This window comes from Protomyctophum parallelum (genome assembly GCF_964188405.1).
Source record: "Protomyctophum parallelum genome assembly, chromosome: 5".
In the NCBI taxonomy this organism is placed as follows: Eukaryota; Metazoa; Chordata; class Actinopteri; order Myctophiformes; family Myctophidae; genus Protomyctophum; species Protomyctophum parallelum.
Window position 1 is genome coordinate 39,604,851 of NC_139702.1, and position 19,343 is coordinate 39,624,193.

The 19,343-nt window shown below is 49.3% G+C and overlaps 1 protein-coding gene across 2 annotated transcripts in view; it reads left to right on the forward strand.

The window, feature by feature from the left end:
• The window catches only part of grk4 (G protein-coupled receptor kinase 4), a 105,088-nt gene that overhangs the window by 17,791 nt on the left and 67,954 nt on the right, over nt 1-19,343 (forward strand). For both annotated transcript variants that reach the window (XM_083765858.1, XM_083765857.1), the window contains exon 2: nt 17,045-17,140. In XM_083765858.1, coding sequence (XP_083621984.1) covers nt 17,045-17,140 — 96 coding nt within the window. The remainder of the gene's footprint in view (nt 1-17,044; nt 17,141-19,343) is intronic.

Genomic DNA, 19,343 nt, shown 5'->3' on the forward strand with positions numbered 1-19,343 from the left:
AAGTAAAGTTAAGATCATGCGCCAGGGTCACAGGGTGCAAAGCCGTTAAAACACAGAATTTCGATGAATTTGAAGTAAGCTGGAAGGCTTTCTTGGTTTCCTCCTTTTTAACAGACCTTATATTGTTCTGTACTTCCCTGCATGTGCGTGTCCATGCAAACTGTTTATCAATCAATCAGTCAATCAATACAATAAAATAAAATGGGGACAATATCTTGACAGCTGCAGGGGACCACCAGTACCAGAAGCTGAGTGACCTCTGGTCTCGCTCTCTCCTTCCCATCCGTGGGATGATAAGCAGGGCGAGGGAGGATGGGGGGAGAGAGGAGAGCTCTTTTGGCCCACCCCCATCCAGAGCTTGTGAAAACACTTGAGTGATGACGTCAGAGAAAGGGGGACGGCGGGGGGGGGGGGAGGAAATAGGCTCACGTGTGTGCCTTCATTAAAGCGCTCATGATTCAGTGCAGCTCCCTGCAGACTCGCACAAAAAGACACCACATGAAGGAATTCGGTGAACTCTCTCTCTCTCTCTCTCTCTCTCTCTCGGTGTATCAATCGGTCTGTAAGTCTAACCAGTCAAACTTGTAAACTGAGGGAGTATATATGCGTTGTTTGGTATGCAAAACACATGTTGGCCTAGAAATTCCTCAGTGGAATGTGTATGTACATATAACAGTAAATGGTACATGAAGGCTATTGGCATGAATGAATGAACTTTTGGCATGAGTTTGCCAGTTTGGTGAGATCAGTCATCACGCAAGGTGACACTTCAACCGACTGGCTGTCTGTTGGCTTGATATATGATGTGATATAGTACTTTTACTACTTTAGTGTCAGTTCACACTGACATTTGTCTTGCGGCCCAGCGGCCTTGTATGCAACACATGTACACACATTTGACCTAACACAAAAACAGAAATAAAAATACAGTTACATACATAGAGAAATAAGGGGCGGGCACAGAGCAATGTCCACAGCTCAGTCTAGTCCTGGCCAAAAACCTGATTAAGCCTCAAAGTCGACTGATGGACAAAAGACTTCTTCAGTCTGACCTTATTGTATGAGCTTGTAGATCATGAAACGTTGCGCAAAGCTTTGAATGTGCTACAAATGTAGCAGATGCAATAGGTTGTGTGCAACCTTAAAGGCCAGTACACCAATGCAACCAATCTATCCCCGATGGCAGTTGCAAGGAGTTTCATTGGTGTGAACTGGCCTTGGTTAAAACTGTTTTGATGCAAGGAGTTGCGACTGGTTTCATTGGTGCGGTATGGCCTTAAGAGGAACTTTTGTGAGGGTAGTAATCTACTGTATGATGTCAGTATTGTATACATTCTGACATTGTGTATTGTGTATATCAGTCATCTCCATATCTGGGCAAAGTTTCAACCAAATCTGAGTATAAAATATTATTTCTGAAAAGTAATAAATGGCCTAATTTTTTCTAAAAAAAATATATTTGACAATCTTATATGCACAACCGTTCTTTTCTCTGACCGGGTAAAGTTAACTTTTCAGTATTAGTCCTGTACTCGCACACAGACAGACACACTTCTAAACTGCCTTGCCATAAAAAGCATATTCAATATATAGCCTGAAAGACTGTGTACAAGCACACACAAACACACACACGTGCGCGCACACACACACTGAAGCCGTTCTGTTCTGTTGCCACCGCTTGCTTTGCCATGGTCATGGACAAATTGCATGCTGATTTGAGATCAGTGACTCCAACAGCTGTGTTTTTCCTAAACCGGTGCCCTGGACGACTGCAGCTGCTTCCAGACCAGTTTGAACAATAATAAAGCCTCTGGGATGCATGCATAATAACCAGATTGTGTTCTGGAGTCAGTCATTGTAAAGATGTTACATGTTCGTTTCAGCACAGCTGCGGACGAGTGGCACTGTTCTGAAATCAGTGTTTATGGAGAGAGAGAGAGAGAGCACCCCACTGTCACGGAGGTGGGAACCAAAGTTAAATAAATACTCGCTCCGTCCCGTCCGAAATTAAGGCCCTGTGCACATGGCTTTGACGTCAGAGTGACTCTAAACAGGGTGGGGTGGCCCAGCCAGATCTGACTGGCACACACACGCACATACATATGCACACACAATGCAGTTACAGCAGCACTACATCAGGCATGCACGCACGCATGCATACAGCAGTATTGTAAAGTAAGTAACTAAGTACATTTACTTAAGTATTGTACTTAAGTAACATTTTGTTGTGGTACTTACTGGAGTTAGTATTTCCAATACTTTTACTTCTACACCACTACATCTCAGATCCAAATACTGTACTTTTACTACTATACTACTGTCTCCAATAATACTACATTTATTTAAAAACTTTAGTTACTTTGTGGATTTTGATTATTGTTACAAAACATACATTACCCAGTTCAGCTCTTACCCGCTTTTATTCCATTTACTCAAGTAAAATTTGAAACTCCAGACTTTTACTTGTAACAGAGTACATCTACACAGTATTGATACTTCTATACTTACATAAAACACATACTTTTTCCACCACTGCGCCACACACACACACACACACACACACACACACACACACACACACTCACACGGCCTTCTATAGCTTGCCATAATTTCTTTCACGTTGCCCCGTACGTCATCCAAACGGAGGGGGCTATTATTCCCCATCTGGCTCCAACTTTATGTGATGTTTATCTAAGCTCATCTCGCTCAAGAATCGCCTAAGGGTGGCGCCATTTCCATGGTGCCAACACAGAATAAATCCATATACTCACGAAACAATACTGATTGGGTCGTGCAGCTGTCTGTCACGGCTGTAGCTGCAGGCTCCGCCCGGAGCCTTTAAAGCAGCCCACCAGCCGAAAAGACGTCATTCCTGCCTTTTTCTGCGCTGATACAGAAGTATTTCTAAGACTACCATTAACTCCGTTGAGAATATTATTCCCCTTGGACGAGTGCCCTCACTTGTACCCTGGAATTCGCGGTGGAAACCGAAACAGAAAAAGAAACGAGGTAAGTTTCTAGGGCTTTTTCTATCAGTGCCGAGAGGCCTCTTGAACATAGCTCTATTAGCGTTGACAAACGCTAGCTTAGCTTTAGCTACAAACGCTAGCTTAGCTCTGGCTTAGCCTAAGTGTCGGAAGACCTCACGTTAGCTGCAAAGCTTTGCCTGGCCCTTGGACAAGAGCCAGCCGACAATGGACGAGACAGCCGCTCGTCGGAAAGAAGCGATCCGCGGAAGTCAACCTGCGCTGCTCTGCTACGGTGAGTTGGTAAGCCTCCGTTTTGCAACCCCAGCTTGTTAGCTCTGTTTTCCCTTGTTTTCTCTGCTGCTAAAGCCTTCGGAAACTGTTAGGGACCCTACTAGCTGACACGCAGTTTTACAGACTCCCTCAGCCCGCGCTGAACCACGCTCTTTCTCACTACGTTGTGTCGCAAGACCCTGTCGGCTCGGAAGCCCCGCGCTCCACGCGACCACAGGCTTCCATACGGCCTCACGGCCCACGGCTAGATTGGTAGCGCACGTCGGAAGACCCTAGCTACTAGCTAGCTGCTTTTAGCAGCCTTTCTGGCTACCTCTAGCGGCAGCCTCCTCTAGCTGCTATCGGCTACTCCTGTTGCCTCTAGCTACTGTTTGATCTCGGAAGCTAAGCAGGGTCCGGCCTGGTTAGTACCTGGATGGGAGACCGCCTGGGAATACCAGCTGCTGTAAGCTATGGTTTGTTGTTTGTGGTCCTGTAGCTATTTATTAAATATATTGAATATATATTTAACATATATTAAATATATTATATATATATATATATATATATATATACATATTTATATATGTATATATATATTTCTAGCTGCATCTACACTGCGCTTGACCTACAAGACTCTTCCTTGTGTCGGAAGACCCTGGTTAGTTTTCTAGCCTTTTATTACAATCAGTGGACAGTTGGAAAACTAAACTAGGCAACATGGCTACTGGCGGTGACGCTACACAGCACAACCAGACCCAGGAGGACCCTCAGCGGGTATGTTTCAGTCGAAACTGCAACAGGACCCTGGCAACAGACAACCCGCATAAGCAGCAAGCTGCAACGCTGTTTCGCTTGCTACCGGTGTTTCTAGCTAATCCTCAGCCGCTAGGCGTTGATTTTAGCATCACCAACAACAAGCAACCACCGTAGCCGGGTTACAACGCTAGCTTGCTATCCAGCCGCAGCTTCGCTAGCCTTCCTAGGTTAGCTAGCTCCCGCTAACGCAGCTATAGCTTTTTAGCTCCGCTAGACACTAGCTAGTTTCCAGCCGTCAGGCGTTAACTACAGCTTCTCTAGCTTATTTTTGGCACGGTTTGCTATCGAAGGCCACGGGCCTGCTCTACGCAACCCGCACTACCCAACGAACCGCCGCATCGCTCTGTGTCGTCAGACCTAAACAGCACCAGCCCGAAGGCCGCGCTACGCGAGCCCCAGGCTTTGCGGCCTTCCCGTAGTCCGGCGCCTTTTCTTTCACACAACTAAACAGCTTCTCTGGCCACCACAGTTTCACAACGTGGTCCTCTCTGTTTAGACAGCTGATTTTCAGTGGAGCACCACGAGTCCTACTCTTCTACTCCACCACCACTTTTCTTCCTTTATAATTTTTATATTATAACTTAAAAGAGAAGTGCTTCTACAATGTCTTGAACTGCTGGTTCCTTCTTTAAGCTACAACTGCGCTTGACCTACAAGACTCTTCCTTGTGTCGGAAGACCCTGGTTAGTTTTCTAGCCTTATTACACCTCAGTGGACAGTTGAAAAACTAAACTAGGCAACATGGCTACTGGCGGTGACGCTACACCGCACAACCAGACCCAGTTGGACCTTCAGCAGGGATGACAACAGCCCCCCCCCCCGGGTTCCCGAGGAGGAACGCCACCGGGAATTTCTCATGCAACTGCAGCAACCTGCTGTCCCCTGAGGACAGTCACTCTCGCTGCATGGTTTGCCTGGTTCTAGAGCATGCTCGCCAGGCTCTCGAGACCTCTGGTCTCTACCCCTGCTGCTTCTACTTCGCAGACGGGGAGAAAAGCTGACGCATCTCACGCGTCAAGAGTCACCAAGACAGGTCCCTGGTCGACACCTCCGAGCCCGGCTGTCCCGACCAGCCCCAAACCTCGAGGCCTAGGCCCACCACCTTGTCCTCTCTCTCCAGACCCCTCAACCTTGACGCGTCTCAGAGACACCATGACGAGTCCTTCCTGGGCTCCTCCCATGCCAGGAAGGCGGCTCGGACCGCCAACAACACGCTCTTCACCACACTGGTAAACAGGCCTGTGGAGCCAGACCCAAGACATCAGCCAGGCCTCGCCGGCTGGCTCTGGGTGCTGCTCTCCCTCCGGCTGGATCTCGTCGGCCCACCAACGAGGCTCCCCCGAGCCGGGTGGTTGCGACAACGGGATGTCGGATGCAGTCCTAGGCCTCCACCGACAACTACCGCTACTACTACTTCACGCAGCGGCCAAAGGCACGAGTCTCACTCGACGTGGTTCCCCAGCGACCCTCGACTACCGACTGCTTCCCTCAACATTACAGGTATGTACATTGTGAAGCTAGGGTTGTTTAGCTGTTTAGCTAACTTTTTTGAGGTCGGGAGTAGCAACCTCGTTGGATGGCCGATGCCACCCTAGCATGCTTAGCATTCTAGATAGGCTGCTTTTCAAGGTGGACCGCCCAGGAAGAGGCGGGGGCTCACGATGCGGAGCGTCGTCACGGGTGCGGCCGACCATCGACATGTTGTTGTTTCCAATGTTGTACCTGTTTTATTTCCTGTAATGAAGGCTTTCACGCCATTAAAACAAAACAACAACAACATCGGGGGGACATGAACCCACTGCCAGGAGTAGCCCCCGGGCTCTCCGACACAGTGGGGCGGGACCATGGCCTTGTGGCGGGCCTAAACGCCACTGGCAAGGACAGGTCATGCCGACATTTTCTCTGGTCCACCAGCCCTGCGCGATGACGCGCTCCCCTGGCGATGGAGAACCCCCTTGCGCGTCGCCTGACACAGTGGGAACTGTGCGGAGCGTCTCCTTGGGTTCTCCGCACCATAGCGAGAGGTTACAGGCTCCAGTTCGCTATGAGACCCCCTGCATTCGGAGAAGTCCTCTACTCCGATGCACGCGGCGAAGCGGGTCAGGTTCTCCAGCAGGAGATCAACTCTCTGCTGGAGAAGAAGGCTGTCAGAGAGGTACCCCTGAGCCAGAGTCGCAGCGGGTTTTTACTCACGCTACTTCTTGGTCAAGAAGAAGGGGGGGGGGGGGGGGGGCTGCGTCCAATCATGGACCTACGAGTTCTCAATTGGTACCTCAAGTCCTTCCGCTTCAAGATGCTGACAGCCAAGTCTCTCTGCTCTAGCCCCTCTGCGGCGACGAGGTCTACGTGTAGCAAGCTACATCGACGACTGGCTTCTGAGCGCGGGCTCGCCACAGGAGGCACTGTGGAACACCACTCGGGTGGTGTCCCATATGTCCTCCCTAGGGTTCACCATAACCCATACGGGGAAGCAGCTTTTTGCTTCTACAGGCCGTCGGCATGGAACAAGCTCCCACTGTACCTTCGTCAGGCAGCCTCTGTAGACATTTTTAAAGCTCAGCTCAAGACCCACCTCTACAACATTGCTTTTAAATGATTATTCACGTCCTCACTGTATTGTATTGTATTTTTTAATGTCGTTGCCTTAGTTTATCTGTTCTTATCTTTGTACCACTGCCTTCTCCTGATTTGACACTGCGTTATTGTCCTATTGTTTTAACTGCATGCCTGTTTTAATGCTGTTTTGTTTTGCTTTTGTTTTTATTATCTTTTTTGCTCTGTAAAGCACTTTGAGCTACATTTATGTATGAAAGGTGCAGAAGAGTGTTATGGTGCCCACCCAGTCGGTCAACTTCATAGGCATAGCACTGGATTCAGTCTCCTGTGACAATCCCCGGGGAATGCACGCTCGCCCTGAGATGGTGGTCGGACAGACGGATCCTGACGGAGGGAGTCCCCCTTGGTCTACCGTTGACCAGGAAGGTCGTCACTACGGACGCGAGCCTTCGTGGGTGGGGGGCCACCCACAAAGGCAGGTCAGCCAGAGGGATATGGGATGGAACCTTGAGGTCTGCCCACATCAATTATCTGGAACTCCTAGCGGTCTTCCTCACGCTGCAAGCGTTCAAGCCGCTCATACGGGGTTGTCATGTCCTCGTCCGTACCGACAACACGACAACGATGTGCTACATCAACAGGCAGGGTGGACTGAGGTCCTTACGCCTGCACACGTTGGCATACAGGCTTTTGACTTGGTGCGACAGACGTCTTCTGTCACTGACAGCCTGCCACGTCCCGGGACTTCTGAACGCGGGTGCAGACCTGTTGTCCAGAGGTCCCCTCCGCTGCAGCAACTGGTCCCTACACCCGGGTGTAGTGGAACAGATCTGGGACAGGTTCGGGACACCGGTGGCAGACCTGTTCGCTGCAGGCGGGAACGAGAAGTGTCCACTCTTCTTCTCCCTGACAGGCTCACCGACGTTGGGACTGGACGCGATGGCACATCGGTGGCCTCAGGGCCTAATCTATGCTTTTCCTCCACTGGAGTTGATTCCCTTCACCTTAGCCAGGGTGAGGGTTCAGGGCTCGAGCGTGCTCCTAGTGGCGCCAGCCCGACGATCCTGAAGGCAGGACATCTTTCCCCTCCTCTACGACCGGCCCTGGCAGCTCCCTCTATGGAGGGATCTGCTTACCCAGGTGGGTCACGAGATATTCCACCCGCGCCCGCAGGACCTAGATCTCTGGGTATGGCCAGTGAAGGGTCGACCCTAGTAGCCACAGGCTTGCCCCCTAGAGTCATTGAGACGATTTTGGGAGCCAGGGCCCCTTCAACTAGACAGCGGTACAACACGGCTTGGAACGTGTTTGTGCGCTGGTGTGCTGCGAGGCCGGAACGGGCGGTTCCTTTTCAAGCCTCGGTGGTTCTTATCCTAACCTTCCTGCAGGAATTGTTGGATAGAAACTTGGGGAACTCCTCAGTCAAACTCAACCTGGCGGCCGTATCGGCCTACCATGTGGGTATGGACAACAGACCAATAAGTGAGAACTTATTGATTCGTCAGTTCATGAGGGGTGTCAAGCGTGCTCGGCCGGTATCTAGATCCTTAGTTCCGTCCTGGGACCTGACTTTGGTGCTACACGCTCTGTCAAGAGCCCCCTTCGAACCACTGGACACAGTGGGTTTGAAATTTCTCTCACTAAAGACCGCCCTGCTGGTCGCCTTGGCTACAGCGAAGCGATCTAGTGACATGCATGCGCTCTCAGTGAGCTCAAGCTGCATGAGGTTCAGTGGGAACGATAACAGGGTTTCGCTCAGGCCGAACCTGTCGTTCCTGCCTAAGAATTTTCCTTCCGGATGTGCTCCGGTAGATTTGGCGGCTTTCCACCCGCCCCCGTTCGCATCGGCGGAGGACGAGAGACTGAATAGTCTCTGTCCTGTCAGGGCACTGAAACTGTATGTGAACAGGACTGCTGCCTTTAGGAAGGGCAGTCAGTTGTTTGTCGCATGGGACCCTCAGAGAAGAGGGACTCCCATAACCAAGGTGAGACTTTCACAATGGGTTGTGGAAGCCATACAGTTGACTTATGCCGAAAGAGGAGCACAACCCCCGGAGGGTTTGCGGGCTCACTCTACGAGGGGCATGTCTGCATCCTGGGCCCTTGCAAAGGGAGCCTCACTTCAGGATGTGTGTACGGCGGCGAGTTGGTCGTCCCCTTCGACTTTCGCCACGTACTATAACTTGGACGTGGCATCTTTTGGAATTGCTCACGCCGTTCTGGGAGCTGCCGCTAGGTGATGGGACAGTTGGGAACAACGGTCACACACACGCACTTCAGGAGATAGATCCTAGGGCATATAAGATGGGGAACCATCAGCCCGCGTCTGAGTGCTTAGACAGTTTACGCTGGCTAGCTCCTTAGATAGGTTCTTGTCTACTGGGCCTGTGGTCCAGATAGCCTCCTTGCCTTTCCTTCTCCCCACGGGCAGGGGACTGCTGGGGGAGGGATCCCGGGTCGGGCCTCCTTTTCAACTGGTGGTAGTGATACGGGGGGTTTATGTACATTTTTTTTTTTTTTTAAGGGTCCCAGATATAAATGGCATTAAATGGGGGTCAGTAGCCTATGCATGTCAAACTGGGCATCCTTTTCAAATGGGGTCTTGCCCTGAAAATTAATTTTCAGGGCAAGACCTCGACCTTGCGCGTGCAGACTCGGCCCCCAGCCTGGTACGCTAGTCAAAATATGGCCCTTGAGGAAAATTAATTGGGGAACCCTGATGTACACCCTTAGGCGATTCTTGAGCGAGATGAGCTTAGATAAACTCTGGGTTACTTTAGTAACCTCAGTTTATCAAGCGAATCGAGCGAGAGAATCGCCCTTACTACCCTTCTTGCTTAGAAAGAGCACAGAAAAAGGACTGGTTGATAGGAATGACATCTTTCCGGCTGGTTGGCTGCTTTAAAGGCTCCGGGCGGAGCCTGCAGCTACAGCCGTGACAGACACCTGCACGACCCAATCAGTATTGTTTTGTGAGTATATGGATTTATTCTGTGTTGGCACCATGGAAATGGCGCCACCCTTAGGCGATTCTCTCGCTCGATTCGCTTGATAAACTGAGGTTACTAAAGTAACCCAGGGTTTCTCGCCCTCTTGTCTTACTTGGGTTAGAGACACTCTATATATACGCCTCTTCACGTCCAAGGTTTTTTGGCAGTGCATGGCTGGACACTTTCATTTCCTGCTTATAATATTATCAGTCTCCCTGAAAGGGATCCTGACATTTTGTTATTTTTTGTGTTCAGCCAATTTGGGCCATAATCGTCGGTCATTTCTGTGCAGTCCCAGTGTGTGTCTTGACGTTTTCCACCGGCGAAATTACTTTTTACCCATTTAGACCTGAGGCCGATATAAAAAATATAAAATGGCTTCTAAAACCTAATAGTTTTCTGAAAAACCTATGTTTCTATGTCAGTGGTGCTCAACCTTTTCCATGTCAAGGACTGCCAGAATTATCTGTGTTTGGCTGTGGACCCCCATCTGAAAATAAGTATTTCCAGGGACTCCCAGAAGCAAAGATTTGGGTTAAAAACTTTTGCTTTGAAAGAAAATATATTCAAAGATTTGCGGCACATTTTCACGATAAAAAGAAAAAAACAGATCTACAAGCTCGTAGCGCAGAACACTGTGCCGCGCTACGAGCTTGTAGATCTGCTATTTTTCAATAGCTAAAGTATAACATAATGCAAGTTAAAACACCAAAAAGGGTTCACCGTCCAGAATGGGCTAATGGGGAGCTTTACTCAACCTGTATTATAACGGACTGTGTCATGTGAGGATGTACATTTTAGGCTAGGCTTGTACAGTACAGTACTACAGCCCAAGTACTGTACAGCACCACTCACTTCAGACTTTTATTTGTAAGGTGGGTTACCCTAACGTGAACTCCTTCCTAACTATTGAACTGTACAGGAATACACATTCACCCCTCTTTATCGTGTGTGTGTGTGTGTGTGTATGTGTGTGTGTGGAGAACTGGTCCATCGACATGCCTTTCAGTTTCCATGGTGCCACCTCTTGGAGGCCAGGCTTATTATTTTATTCCTTGCAGTTGTCTTAGTAACACAAGTTGCTGCTCGTTTTAAACCTCTATACGTGTACCTTTTTGATTCAATAATGTGTGGCAATCATTTAAATTTAAAATTGTCTTTACCTTTGCAGTAGTAAATGGCAACTACTGCATTTATATCGCGCTTTCATCCAAAGCGCTATAGGTGCATACTAGATGCACAGGTGTAGTAGAATTGCAAAAGTTAATTTGTACAGGCAACTGACACACACTGTCAAATAATAATCAACCTATATCAGGGGTAGAGTGGTCGGTAGAGCGGCCGGATGTTCCATCCTGGGCTCCCACAGATGTAACCTGTCTTATACGGCATACAAAAGTGAAATTAGCTGATCTACAAGCTCTCTACATGCTGCGTGTTTTTAATGAATCGTAATCGAAGCCAAAGGTTGCTTGTCTGTCATGGAAACTGACGTGTTTGACAAGTACATCACATCGCTTGCCGCATTCCAGCCACACAAATGCTTTCTTCCACTCGACTTTAGGACCCATTCAGGAAAGGGAACCCCTTTTGGTGTTTTAAGCATTATGTTATTCTTTAGCTGTTGAAAAATTGTGAAAATGTGGGCACAAATCTTTGAATATATATTATTTTAGAACCAACATTTTTAACTAAAATAATTTGAGAACCACTGAAACACAAACATAGGGTTTTTCAGAAAACTTTTAGGATTTAGAAGACAATTTGTAGAATCTGCTCTCATAATATGTCTAAATGGGTTAACCATTTTTATCGTCCTCAAATTTTTACTGGAGCATCTTCTTGATTATCAACAGACTCTTCAGAGACAGTAGGCTTCTCTTCAGTTCTACACAGGCATCATTGAGAAGGGCGTATCCCACACGTCATCCACAACGCGCTCGTACAGCCACTCGGACAGCCATGCCAAAAAACCGCAGCGCATGGTCGAAGATTAGCCAACGTTATTGGCACCCTCTTCTTCCCATCAGTTGACCCCTATCCCTGTATTATGTACCAACGGACAGCAAAAGATAAAAAATATCTTAACCTCAGACTTTTGAAAATAGCTTATCTACAAGCTGATGTTGTCAACAGGTTCTTGGTTCAATCCCTGGCTTCTCCAGTCATCATGTGAAGATGTGTACCTGAGCAGTGGTGTGCACAGACATTTAGAGGGGCAGGTGCTCAAGTGAAAAAAGGGCACCTTGTGCAGCGCGTGGAACCGGCCGGTTGCCTTAATAGTGTGAGATCTATAGATTCTGGGGCATAAATAATATATTAGAAACTTTTTATCAAGAATTGATCAATGGTTCCACATACTGTACAGAGTACACTGTACAAAAAAACATATTGTTTTTATTTTTTTAAAGGGCACATTGCTGTCCAGAGGGCAAAGGGCAGGTGCTCTAGCACCCCCTAGTGTCTATCTGTGCACTCCACTGTACCAGAGCAACAAGCCACTGAATCCCTAATTGCTCCCTCATGTGTGCACCCTGCTGCCTTATCCTTGGCTCCTAATGGGATGGGTCAGATGCAGATGCACAGGGATCACTACAAATACCTTTTTCTATATTTAAGCAAACGCATCATCATGGCAGCCTATACCGGTAGCTAACATTAGTTGGTGCTGACAGAAGATTGAATTAGGGGCGGCTTTGGCTCAGGAGGTAGAGCAGGTCCTCCAATAACCCGTGGGTCGGCGGTTGGGGGGGGGGGGGGGACTCACTGTGTGACTGTGCATCGTGGGGGGGGGACGACTCACTGTGTGACTGCATCGTGGGGGGGACGATGACTCACTGTGTGACTGCATCGTGGGGGGGACTCACTGTGTGACTGTGCATCGCGGGGGGGGGACTCACTGTGTGACTGTGCATCGTGGGGGGGGGGGGACTCACTGTGTGACTGTGCATCGTGGGGGGGGGGACTCACTGTGTGACTGTGCATCGTGGGGGGGGGGGACTCACTGTGTGACTGTGCATCGTGGGGGGGGGGGACTCACTGTGTGACTGTGCATCGTGGGGGGGGGGGACTCACTGTGTGACTGTGCATCGTGGGGGGGGGGGACTCACTGTGTGACTGTGCATCGTGGGGGGGGGGGACTCACTGTGTGACTGCATCGTGGGGGGGGGGGGGACGATGACTCACTGTGTGACTGCATCGTGGGGGGGGGGGGGGACGATGACTCACTGTGTGACTGCATCGTGGGGGGGGCCTCACTGTGTGACTGTGCATCGCGGGGGGGGACTCACTGTGTGACTGTGCATCGTGGGGGGGGGGGACGATGACTCACTGTGTGACTGCATCGTGGGGGGGGGGGCCTCACTGTGTGACTGTGCATCGCGGGGGGGGACTCACTGTGTGACTGTGCATCGTGGGGGGGGGACTCACTGTGTGACTGTGCATCGTGGGGGGGGGACTCACTGTGTGACTGTGCATTGTGGGGGGGGGGGACTCACTGTGTGACTGTGCATCGTGGGGGGGGGGGACTCACTGTGTGACTGTGCATCGCGGGGGGGGGGACTCACTGTGTGACTGTGCATCGTGGGGGGGGGACTCACTGTGTGACTGTGCATCGTGGGGGGGGGGGACTCACTGTGTGACTGTGCATCGTGGGGGGGGGACTCACTGTGTGACTGTGCATCGTGGGGGGGGGACTCACTGTGTGACTGTGCATCGTGGGGGGGGGACTCACTGTGTGACTGTGCATCGCGGGGGACGGACGACTCACTGTGTGACTGTGCGTCACGGGTACGTGCGACTTTCTGCACGCACGTCGGCTGTACGGCAAGGTGTATATATACAGTAACTCCAGCTCTGGAGCGGAGCTGTTCTCTCACATCACATTGTTTCAGCGCGAGTTTGCGGCTGACTGGGTGGCTGATGACGACACGTGACAACTGTTTGGCCAACGAGACCAACCAAGATTAAAAAAAAAACGTATTATTACCGTAAACTGTAAAACCACAACAACGCCTACGGGCGTCGACTGTTCGCCGCTTCACCTCCCAATGAATGGACCATTGTGAGCACTTTTGAGTAAGCACAGAAAAGCACCATAAAATGCAATCCAATTAATGTTATTTAATTCTGAATAAACGATTTGAATGGACAAGGAGGTACTTTAGCCTCTGGTCCACAGGTCCAGTAATGGGTCTGGTCTGATGCATTGGAATTGTCCTCGGACACCCGTCCAGAGCAGTGTTGTTTTTGGCAGCAAATTTCTATTTTAGTTTTGGTCATAGTCTCTTGAATAGTTATCATTTAGTTTTAGTCACATTTTAGTCACCTGGAATGTTTTAGTGTTGGTCTAGTTTTAGTCGACTAAATATCATAAGATTTGAGCTTCTCTCACACTTTTTTTTATCTTTTTTTAAATATTTTGTGGCTTTTTCTGCCTTTATTGATAGGTTGAAAGTAATCTGACAAGAAATGGGGGGGGGGGGGGGGGAAGACATGCGGCAAAGGCCGTCGGGATCGGGAGTCGAACCCACGGCACACCGTGCCCAGACGGTTGAGCTAACCGTCAGGCTGGTTCAGCAGCCTAGGTGCCCAGACGGTTGAGCTAACCGTCAGGCTGGCTCAGCAGCCTAGGTGCTCAGACGGTTGAGCTAACCGTCAGGCTGGTTCAGCAGCCTAGGTGCCCAGACGGTTGAGCTAACCGTCAGGCTGGCTCAGCAGCCTAGGTGCCCAGACGGTTGAGCTAACCGTCAGGCTGGTTCAGCAGCCTAGGTGCCCAGACGGTTGAGCTAACCGTTCACACGTTGAACACATTTGTTTTGAAATCCATGTCGTACACCGCATCTCCAGTAGATAAAAGAGTGCTGGGTTGCGCCCCGAAAATAGATGATCGTGTTGTGAGCTTGTAGATCTGCTACTTTCGCTATTTTGGGCCAAAAGTGCCCTCTTATGGGATTTCAGCCCCTGCCTAGTCTCTAACACTCTCTGCACGTGACTGCCTGCACGAGTTTGTTTAATTGAACGCGTGCTACCGCTATACTCCGGAGCCTCTCTAGTTTGAACCTCAAAGGCACAGCCTGCATAGAGACACGAGACGTGTACTTTGTGTTGTGTTTGTGGTACTGGTAATGTAACATGTCTCGCTCAGTGGTCTGTCTGTGACTCAGTCGTTCAGTTAGTCATGTGCATGTTTGGGGCTCACCCCGCTGTTGTGGTCCAGCCTTAAGGAAATTGTTCACCCATGTGAACGTCTCCTGGAAGGGTCCGTTTTTTTTTGCAGTCTGAAGAAGAGTTCAATTAACCCTGTGCAGGCGTGTAGCTTATCCCTGTGGATTTTTACTAGTCTAAAAATGAAGGAAACGCCAAAAAAATGGCCACAAACTGAACTGTGCACATTTTGAACTATAAGGCAATTTAGATATTTAAGTGACATTATCTGCCTCCTCTTCTTCAATACCTCTGACCCCCCCCCTCCCCCCAACTTGAGAGCAACAGGAGGCTGTTGGTTTATTCACAATCTTTGGATGGTATTGATTGATTGATATTGCACTTATCAATCAATCAATATTCAATACCATGCGAAGAATCAATCAATACCATCCAAAGACTTATAATTGATATACCGGTACACTGCTACTTTGAGGACTAAACCATGATAGGCACTAAGTCTTGTTTCCATCAGGGTCCTCCATTTTCAATTCATCAGAACATTTAAAGACGTACAGATATACACTTCTATGAAAAAAATCAGGAAATATATAATATGGTCCGCTAGTTTGAACTGGAGTTCTTCCTCTGTAGTTTTCATATACCTAAAGATGCACACATTGCAGCTGTTGTACGGATAGCTCTTGTATGCGTATACGAAATATACATATACGAAATTGGCCGCCCACCACCATCTGAAAATATGTTGTTTCAGGGACCCCCTCCCAGAAGCAAAGGTTTGAGCTGAAAACGTTCGCTGTGAAAGAATATATACAAAGATTTGCGTCACATTTTCACGATTTTTCGCCGTGCTATGAGCTTGCAGACCTGATATTTTTCAACAGCTAAAGTATAACAATGCTTAAAACACCAAAAGGGGTTCCCGTTCAGAATGAGATAAGCAATAATATGTCAAAAGTGTTTTATTTAATTTTTTTGTATTCAATCAGCTAGAAACCAGTAAAACACTCCAAAAAATGTAGTCTCTGTGACACATCTAGGGCCCGCATTCTGCAAGATTTTCCTAGAAGCTTTGTCATTGGTCGATTTGCCTGTCTAATTGCTGATTGGTTAGTCATTTTGACCAGGTTTTTGTTTTTCGACCAATGACAAAGCTTCTAGGAACATCTTTGAATGCAGATTGTAGTGCAATTTAAGTGCAATTTTGAGGTATTTGTATACTTCAGTTGAGTATTTCTAATATCCAGTACTTTTACTCCACTACAATTATTTGAAAAGTTTAGTTACTTTTACCTGATTTATGGCAAAATAAATGCTTATGGCAACATTTCTTAAATAATAATCACTATTATGGGTCCATAAAACATTTAGCTCTTTTTAATGCATTTATTGCATACACTATTCGGTGATATATTTTCTGCCTATTCGGGCCGAAACCGAATAGGCCGGAAATGCATTTTTTGCCATTTTCTTCCGAATATTTTCTGCAACCAAATATTCAGTGCATCACCCCTTTTTAGGTTATTATTACAAAACATTAATCAAACACACGCACGAACGGCACGCACACCGGGCAATCAAACACTTGTGTTTGATTGCCCCCCTCCCCCCATCACACACAAGTGTTTGGTCAAACCACGTGACTTCCATTGGAAAAGCATTGAGGCGGCCATGAAACAGGGACAGCACAGAGCATGTTCGTATATGTGTGTGAAGTGAATGGGTGAATGTAATGCACAATCTATGTAAATTTAGATTTTGGATATAATATAAGCGACACATAAATGCACCATTTACCATTTCATATTGATTAGCAATTAATTGAAAATCTAGTTTTAAGTGTGTGTGTGTGTGTGTGTGTGTGTGTGTGTGTGTGTGTGTGTGTGTATGAAAACTTAGTTTGATTAAATGTTGCACCCGACACACTGGAATTCTGTGTTTGTTTGGGTGCATGACTTGATCTCTGAAGCCGTCAACACATCTCATCACATCATGGTCCATGAAGCACCGAGGCAACTGGTGAGATGAGCCAGCTGTTACTGCATCTGGACAAGACACATCTGCCTGTGCACATACACACGCACACACAGCTCCAAGTCTTGTTCTTGTGTTGAGAAACTGGAGCATCGGTTGAAAATGTTCCAAGAAAGACACTTACTGTAAGTGTAACGTTAAAACAATGTCTAATCATCTATTTCTTTCTCTGCCCCTCTCTCTCTCTCTCTCTCTCTCTCTCTCTCTCTCTCTCTATCTCTCTCTCTCTCTTGCCGTCAGGTGGAGGAGGGAAGCGAAACGGTCGCAGTAAGAAATGGAAGGAGATGTTAAAACTTCCCCACATCAGTCAGTGTGAGGAGCTCCGACGCACCGTTGGTAAGAGAGGAGAGGAGAGGAGAGGGGAGGGGAGGGGAGGGGAGGGGAGGGGAGGGGAGGGGAGGGGAGGGGAGGGGAGGGGAGGGGAGGGGAGGAGAGGAGAGGAGAGGAGAGGGGTGGGAGAGAGGAGAGGGGTGGAGGAGAGGAGAGGGGTGGAGGAGAGGAGAGGGGTGGGAGAGAGGATAGGAGGAGAGGAGAGGAGAGGGGTGGGAGAGAGGAGAGGAGAGGAGAGGAGAGGAGAGGAGAGGAGAGGAGAGGAGAGGAGAGGAGAGGAGAGGAGAGGAGAGGAGAGGAGAGGAGAGGAGAGGAGAGGAGAGGAGAGGAGAGGAGAGGAGAGGAGAGGAGAGGAGAGGGGTGGGAGAGGGGTGGGAGAGGAGAGGAGAGGAGAGGAGAGGAGAGGAGAGGAGAGGAGAGGAGAGGAGAGGAGAGGAGAGGAGAGGAGAGGAGAGGAGAGGAGAGGAGAGGAGAGGAGAGGGGTGGGAGAGAGGAGAGGAGAGGAGAGGGGTGGGAGAGGAGAGGAGAGGAGAGGAGAGGAGAGGAGAGGAGAGGAGAGGAGAGGAGAGGAGAGGAGAGGGGTGGGAGAGAGGAGAGGAGAGGGGTGGGAGAGAGGAGAGGAGAGGAGAGGGGTGGGAGAGAGGAGAGGAGAGGAGAGGGGTGGGAGAGAGGAGAGGGGTGGGAGAGGAGGAGAGGAGAGGGGTGGCGTCGCCCCCCCGTGGTGTGGGAGAGAGGAGAGGAGGGGAGGGGGGTGGGAGAGAGGAGAGGAGAGGAGGGGGGTGGGAGAGAGGTGAGGAGAGGAGAGGAGGGGAGGGGGGTGGGAGAGAGAGGAGAGGAGAGTAGGGGAGGGGGGTGGGATGGGAGAGAGGAGAGGAGAGGAGGGGGGTGGGAGAGAGGAGAGGAGAGGAGAGGAGGGGAGGGGGGTGGGAGAGAGAGGAGAGGAGAGGAGAGGAGAGGAGGAGGGGGGTGGGAGAGAGGAGAGGAGAGTAGGGGAGGGGGGTGGGAGAGAGAGGAGAGGAGGGGGGTGGGAGAGAGGAGAGGAGAGTAGGGGAGGGGGGTGGGAGAGAGAGGAGAGGAGAGGAGGGGGGTGGGAGAGAGGAGAGGAGAGGAGGGGGGTGGCGTCGCCCCCCCGCGGGGTGGGATTGACTCATGGAGGAAGTTCAGATTGGACTTCCTTCCTGTTTCTACCCGTCTCCACCCACAGCTACAGGGAGGGGACAGGAAATTGTGTGTGTGTGTGCGTGCGTGCGTGTGTATGTGTGTGCATGTGCGTGTGTGTCCTTGTCTGACTCGGGGTTGTCTGTTTGCGCACCCTAGAATTCACAATGCGTGTAGTTTTGTTTGTGCGTGCGTGCGTGTGTGTGTGTGGCATGCACTAGGTACACTGTAAGATCTACACTGTGTATTAACTCTGAGAGTGTACAAATGTATAACCAAATGGACCCACGATATAGCATATGTAGGTATTAGGGGTGTAACAATATATTTTAACAGCGATACGGTATGTATCACGATACATGGTTGACGATACGATACATGGACGATATTGGTTCATTATGGCGATATGATAAGATTCAATGATTTAAAATCAATACAGTGACTATTTAGCAAAGAAATTCAATCTGTGTGAAACATGTGGAACACTCCTTGGGCTAAAACCGGCCATAGCCACTGGCCCAAAATGTGCTGACCTCATCACATTTGTGATTACGTCTATGACTGTTTTTTTAGCCCAAGGAGTGTTTTTTGTGCAAAACGAATGCCTGGAATGGATTCAGAATCATGAATCCCACATGTTTGACACGTCACATGCTACTTAAAGCATAGTGGAATGTAGACATGTTTGACATTTTTGCCTTAATATTGGTTGTCAAGGGGAACTGTGGGTAGATGAATGGATAGTCGGCTGCATCAGAGGTCAGATACTGTGCCGACGCGTCAAAGTACACCTCGTTCAGGTCCCATTCCTATCTTTCATATATCAGCTCTGGCCACGCCTCCTCCGTTCACGCATTCCATCACTAAACCCTAGGTCTGGGTCTGACTCTGAAAGCAGGGGATGCCACCACTCTCCGTGTGGCCCGGACAAGTGTTGTGCTGCAGCGTGGGGCCCTCATCACCCCTCTCCTCGGTTCTCCTGCACCATGGGGCCCTCATCACCCCTCCCCTCCCCACAGTTCTCCTGCACCGTGGGGCCCTCATCACGCCT